At 39.1% G+C, this 7,377-nt stretch overlaps 1 protein-coding gene across 1 annotated transcript; it reads right to left on the bottom strand.

Moving 5' to 3' along the window:
• Nucleotides 1-1,218: 1,218 nt before the first annotated feature.
• LOC118912106 (olfactory receptor 52B4-like) lies at nucleotides 1,219-2,163 on the bottom strand. The gene has a single exon (XM_036884889.2). It carries the CDS (start codon nucleotides 2,161-2,163, stop codon nucleotides 1,219-1,221), a length of 945 nt encoding a protein of 314 aa, XP_036740784.2.
• Between the last annotated feature and the right edge of the window lie 5,214 nt (nucleotides 2,164-7,377).

Below are 7,377 nucleotides of genomic sequence, written 5' to 3'. Positions count from 1 at the left end.
ATTTCAGAGGGAGGAAAGAATATTACAGATATTAAATCTTACAGCTTTGATTGGTTAGCAACAACTGAAATATCAAATACATCTTTAATGAAGATTGCCTATAAAACAGTAAAGTTGGGTGGGCACCATATCTCTTTTTAAAAAACTGTTTGCGAGTCTTATCTGTGTAAATCATGTTCACTGAATAAATGCCAGGCAATTCAGATAAAATTATTATAAAAATAAACTATCTTATGACATTCATATATATCTCCTTTCATTTGATTTTAGCATACATTGATGCATAGATGTATAAGAATATATATTTTTTAGTGAGTAATATTGAACTTTGTGATTTGGAATGTACTTCTCTATCCTATAAACATATTTAGAGCATAGTTACATCACCAAAGACATAGATCCATCCTGTGTGCTTATTTCTCACTGCTCAACTGTATTTTACATGATACATATGCTGTCATCAATTCAGGCAGTGTTTGTTACTCTGTGGAAATCATTTCTTACTTCTACTTCACCATAATCTTTGGTTAAACATTGCTTACTATATTATTATATGTATTATTTTTGCCAAGCAGTGGACTGTTGTTAAATATTTATTTCCAAGTGATTAACAGTATGAATAAAAATGTCATGAATGTGAGAAATAATAAAATTTGCTCTATTTTGTGTACCAAGAGATACAAAAATGTATATATATTCATAAACATATGCTTTATGCTAAAGTTTTAAGAAACATGATATTTTATAATAATTTGTGTGAAAAGTAATCATTTGAATATTCTGAGGGCATTAGGGAGAATGGCAGAAGAAATGTTTGTAAATGGAATAAAACATATACAGCTATTTACAGCTTAAAAGACATCAGAAAAGACTACTTCAGCAACTATCCAGGAAGAGCTACTGTCTCCAGTTCGTATTAATTCAACAGCCAGTCTGAGAATATAGAGGCTTAAGTGACCTAAAGATGTAAACTTACCTAGTCCTTAACTCCATGAGTAGAAAACTAAGCACCAAAAGACACTGACATCTAATGACTGATTAGGGTTTGAAGGAAGAAGGAATCATAATTGTCCCAATGCCATTGATCTAGAGGCAACAACACCTGGAGTCATTTAACTGGTTTCTCAGCTGTACATTCTCACATTCTGATGCTAAAGCTCACTTCATGCATGGAGAGAATTAGTGAGAAATGTACAATGTTAGTTTTCATTATCACATTCATTTCTGCTGTGAAAAGAACACATGAGCCATCTGGTCCCGGATCTGTTTGGTCTTGATCCCATAAATGATGGGGTTCAGCATAGGAGGAACCAGAGTGTAGACATTGGGCAGCAGGACATGGATATGGGGTGGGATGTGGCGTCCAAACCGCTGAGTAAGGACTGAGAAGATCCCAGGCCCATAAAAGAGAAGGATGACACAGACATGGGAGCCACATGTGTTGAGAGCTTTAAGACGAGCATCTCGGGATGGCATGCAGAAGACAGTACGGAGAATCAGCACATAGGAAACAAAAATTAACACAACATCTATGACCAAGGTTGATGATATGACAAAAATGCCATACCAGATATTTACTCGAATGTCATCACAGGAAACACGGGCCAGAACAATGTGCTTACAAGCAGTGTTTGAGAGGATGTTACTTCTGCAGAAAGTCAATCTTTTCAGAAGAAATATTATGGGAATAACTGTACCATAACTTCTCAGAAGGACAGTCACACCAATTTTCCCAATCAACTTATGTGTAAGGATAGTGGTGTATCTCAGCGGGTAGCATATGGCAATGTAGCGGTCAAATGCCATCACCAGCAAGATCCCTGACTCAGACATGAAAGTAGAAGAGAGGAAGAATACCTGAGTGATGCAGCGACCCAGGGAGATCTCCCCAGCACGGAACCAGAAGATGGCCAGGGCCTGAGGCACTGTGCACGTGGAGAGAACAATGTCTGCTCCTGCCAGCATGCAGAGGAAGAGGTACATGGGCTCATGGAGGCTGCGCTTTGTGAGGATGATGCAGATGAGCAGGCTGTTCCCAAGCAGGGCAATGACATAGGAAATGAGGAAGGGGATGGAAATCCACAGGTGCTGGTCTTCCAGGCCAGGGATGCCCAGCAAGCGGAAGACTGTGTGGCTGACACAGGTGTGGTTTAAGGTAGTCATGTCTGGTGAGGCCACTGGGACTCCACCATCTGTGTTCAGAGACAGAGTAAAATACAGATTATATTACAAGATTTTCCTTGATATCATCAGCAGTTTTGGCACTTTCCTGATCCCACTCAATTCAGAGGATGCCAGGAGCTCTGTTATATAGAGAGACAAATAAGACAATTTGTTCTCTAAATGAGCTCTTAATCACAAAAACTAGATTGTATTTATACACAGTGAGAAAATTAAGCTATTATGTTAACATCTTAAACTCATGCAGTAACAAAAGAGATAAAGTAATACTTTCCATAGTTGTGAAGATTTTAAGAATGAGTAAGGTACCTGAAGTTACCCTTGAAGATAGCCTATTATATCAATAGTTGGAAGGAGAGGCAAACAGAACTTTTCATGCGAGAGGCACTATGGAAGAGCTCAGGAGCTCAGGGAACAAACTGTGGCCCATAGGTGAACTTTCATGTACCACAGTGGTTGGCTTTCTAATCCAAGGTCATGCCTCACAAAGGTTTTCACACCCTTCATCCCAATGCCTTCAGCATCCTGAAGAAGTCCTCTCATCTTCGTGATTTGTATGCTCCTATCCATTGGATAGGTACCTTGTCAATGACTCCCCCAATTGATTCCGAACTTTCTGTGTTCTGAGTAGTGATACCTGTCCTAGAGAAGGGTGAGTTAGTAAAACAAAGGCAGTGAACTTTGTCAACCATCAGTATGTAGTTTTCAAATCACTGTGTTGTACACCTGAAAGCAACATAATATTGTATACCAAGTATACCTCAATAAAAAATAACAAAGGCAACCCCTCAGCAGGTAGCTATATTGATCACCTCTACCATGGAATAAAGAGCAGAGAAAATATTACAAACACTATGTAATTGATTATAATTGATTCTCCATCAGCTTTTCATACTTGCTTCCTTGGTAATGTCTCTAACAACAAAAAGGGTAAATTTTTGGTAAGGATATAATACACTGTGCATCCTATCTCCAAGCCAGTAGAAAGCCCAGAAGTTGAGAAATGGCTCTATTGTCCAGTGTACTATGCATTCAGAACCAGGTACTAACATGAATACAGAGCAAGTGAGCCCAAGCTATAAGGAGTGGGGGAGAAGATGGAAAAAAAGTTAAAGTGCTTCAGATTCTAAAAGAAAAACAGATGGTTTCATGAATAGAGAGCTCGTTATTCTCCTAAAAAGTCAAGAACTATTAACTATAAAGGCAATAATTTTCATCTCAGGGCAAACCTCTGGGACCTAAACCCTCTGCATCCTCTCCAGGGGATTGCAGGGTGTGAGTTTTCTGCAGAACACAGATAGGGTGAAGTGCAGACATTCAGGGGATCCAAAGCACAGATAAACTACCACCTACATTTATGCATTTATATGGTAAATGCATTATTATTATTATTATGCATTTACTCCAAACTTCATGTCCAGAGTAGAAGAGTAGAAAATCCACTATTTTCATTCCTGTGTTACCCCTGAGAAATGACTGAAACTGTGCTGGAAATAAAGGCACATCAGCGGAGCCCAGAAGAGGCGTGTGAGGACGTGCCTCAGTCAGTCCATGACTACAACCACAGTGAGCAGACACAGTGCCCGAGGAAAGCCATCCTCCTGGAGGAGATGCAGGAAACCAAAATTGATAGGAAATGCCATTGGGACTGGGGGACAGGTGTGTGTGCCACTATACTGAGAAAGGAATAGGAGGCAAAGGAGATGCAAACAAGTCACTGAAGAGCAGCTGCAGAGGACCACCTTGCACATGGTGATGGGCTTTGGATACTTTGGGAGCAGCAAAGAGGATTTTCTTTAATGGGGGAACAGAACACAGGCTGAGGAGCTTGCCAGCTGGGGCTGCTCTCTGGGTGAAGTTGCATGAACTGGAGTGGCTCCTTGTATAGTTCAAGCCCCCTTAAAAATCTTCGCAAATGCCCCACCATGGTTTCTGCAGCCTTGATCCAGGCACCTGAGTCCCCTGGACAACTTGCCTCTGTATCTGGTATGCACTATGCAGCAAACTGCCCCAACCCAGGGCCTTCTCCCAGTCTGCCCGCATGATGCATATGTTCACAGGTCACTCTCTTCCCTCTGATTTCACAAGTCCAGTCACTGGAGCCTCTATCCCAGAGATACTAACACACTGTCATTCAACATTTCCCAGTTGATGTGAGGTGAGCAATCTGAGGTCTTCTAAAAATGTATGCTCCCACCATCCAGCACACTGATGCACAGAGTAATTCCTCAATGATAAATACTGGATGGGAGGTAGAAAGAGTCACAAAGGGACCGTGAATGAGTGCTTTCCCAGGCTGAAATGTTTACACTAATCAGGATCTGCTGCCAATGTCAAACTTCCTCTGAAGCAGCTCAACGCTCCTTGGCACAATGACAGCTACAGTGAAGTTCGAGCCTATGTCTCCACACTCTCCCCTCCCAGAGAGCACTTTTGCTTCCACTGAGACAGTCCATGCTGTGACTCTGGCCCAGTGCTGGTGAACAGGCTCATCAAAAAAAACAAATAAATACAATTCAATAAAATAAAGCAAAACCTGGGGTTTTTTATGGTTTTTTTTTTTTTGCCATTTCCATGCTGTATATACTCCCACCATGGCCCATTGCAAACTACTAGCATGATGTCACTGAACATGGAATCTGAAAGAAATACACACAATTGCACAATTTCATTTTTTCTGAGTCTGTAGAAATGGCTCCAGCATACAACTGCTCTATTCTCTCCAACCGGATCTATTGCACTCCAAAATGAAAAAGAATATTTTCAGCCTGTTTTGTACTCCATAAAATATAGTCAGGAGCAAGTTTTTCTCCCCATATTTCACCCACAGCAATAAAGTTTTACTCACTTGCTTCAAGTGGACGTAATCAGATTACTAACAGCAGAACTTGCAGAGCGAGGGGAGCCTGGGAGCTGAGGTTTTATGATTTGCCTCTAGCCCTCAGGGACGACTGTACCGCAGGGAGCACAGACTAGGGCTGTTCATTCAACAACACCCTCTCACCCAACATTTAAGCCAGATCATTGTGGCTCCCAACCCTGTCCACACCACCCCATCCTCCACATTATTCCTGGACTGTGGGCACATGTGCATTTTTTCATGTAATAAACTGATAGCATTACTGAACAAAAATTTTTCTTTCCATTTTGTGGGAATTTGCATTCGTTCTTTCAGTATTTGAAGTTTTAAATTTAAAATTAACATATGAATTAGTTTTAAACACTGAGGATGACAAATATATTCCTACACATGTTAGACAAACTTAAAATTCAATATATACCATATGATTAAAGTCATTTAAACGTTGGGTTTTATAATAATTATGTAAATATTTACATGACTTAATGTCTTTTTAAGATCTATTTACACTAGCTACATGAGTCAAGGTCAACTATGAAAAACATTCTGTAGTGCCTCTTCCTTTGGTTGTCAAATGCTCTACGTTTAATTTGTTATTAATTTTATGGCTGAGCCTAGATATTTTTTTCATTTTTGTATTGAATTATCATTGATATACAATCTTACTGTGATGTATACAACACAGTGGTTTAACAGTTACTCATGTCTTTACATCCTCACCCCTACAGTGCTGTTACTATCTGACGACATAGAAAGATGTTGCAAAATCATTGACTATATTCTCCGTGATGTACTACTATCTCCATGACCAACTTATATTATGATTAAGAATTTTTTGTGCCTTTTCATCCCCCTCACACTCCCTCACCAAACCACCCCAACCCCTCTCCCATGGTAACCACTAGTCATTTCTTACTGTGAGTCTGCTTATGTTTTGTTTATTCTTTTTTGCTTTCTATTTATATTCCACAAATAAGTGAAATAAATGGTATTTGTCTTTCTCCACCTGGCTTATTTCACTGAGCATGATCCCTTCTAGATCTATCCATGTTGTTGCAAATGGCAGAATATATTTTTTTATTGCTGAATAATATTCCATTGTGTATATGTACCACTTCTTCCATATCTATTCACCTACTAAAGGACACTAAGGTTGCTTCTATTTCTTGCTCATTGCAAATAATGCAGCAATAAACATAAGGTGCATATAACTTTTAAAATCAGAGATTATGTCTTCTTTGGGCAAATTCCTAGAAGAGGAATTACTTGGTCAAATGATATTTCTATTTTAGATTTTGAGGAACCTCTATACTGCTTTCAACAGTTGCTGCACAAACTGACATTCCCACTAACAGTATAGAAGAGCTCCTATTTCTCCACATTCTCACCAACACTTTTTATTTCTTGTCTTTTGGATAGTGGCCATTTTGACTGGTGTGAGGTGATATCTCACTGAGGTTATGATTTCTATTTTCCTGATGATTAGCAATGTGGGGCATCTTTTCATGTTCCATGGTATGTATTTGTCCATAGAAATACATGGCCATCTGTAGTTCCACTTTGGCAAAAAGTCTGTTCAGGTCCTCCACCCAATTTTTAATCAGGTTAGTCTTTCCTGTGTGATGAGGCACATGAGTTCTTTATATGTTTTGGATGTTAACCCCTTATCAGATGAATCATTTATGAATATTCTCCCAAAATGTAGGTTGCTGTTTTGTTCTGCTGATGGTGTCCTTTGCCTTACAAAAGCTTTTTAATTGATGTCCCATTTGTTCATTTTTTATTTTGTTTTCCTTGTCCAAGGAAATGTGTCCAGGAAAAGTTGGTCATGTTTCTGTTCATGAGATTTCTGCCCATGTTTCTCTCTAAGAGTTTAATGATTTCATGTCTTACATTCAGGACTTTGATCAATTTTGAGTTTACTTTGTGTATGGAGTTAGATAGTGTATTGCTGTCCAGTTTTCTCAACATCAGTATTGAAGAAACTATCTTTCATCATTATATATTCATGGCTTCTTTCTTGTATTAATTGACCATGTATGTGTGGGTTTATATCTGGCTGTGTTCCATTGATCTATGGGTTTGTTCTTGGGCCAGCACCATACTGTTTTGGTTGCTGTAGCTTTGTACTATAGCTTATAGTCAGGTAGCATAATCCCTCCAGGTTTGTTCTTTCTCAGGATTGTTTTGGCTATTCAGGATCTTTTGTGGTTCCATATGAACTTTGAAACTATTTGTACTAGTTAATTTTAAAATGCTGTAAGTGTTTTGATAGGGATTACATTGAATCTGTAAATTGCTTTGGGCAGAATGACCATTTTTCAAGATAGTAATTC

The sequence above is a fragment of the Manis pentadactyla genome, chromosome 9 (genome assembly GCF_030020395.1).
Source record: "Manis pentadactyla isolate mManPen7 chromosome 9, mManPen7.hap1, whole genome shotgun sequence".
Taxonomy (NCBI): domain Eukaryota; kingdom Metazoa; phylum Chordata; class Mammalia; order Pholidota; family Manidae; genus Manis; species Manis pentadactyla.
Note: the sequence above shows the minus strand (reverse complement) of the source record. Positions and strands in the feature narration are given on the sequence as shown.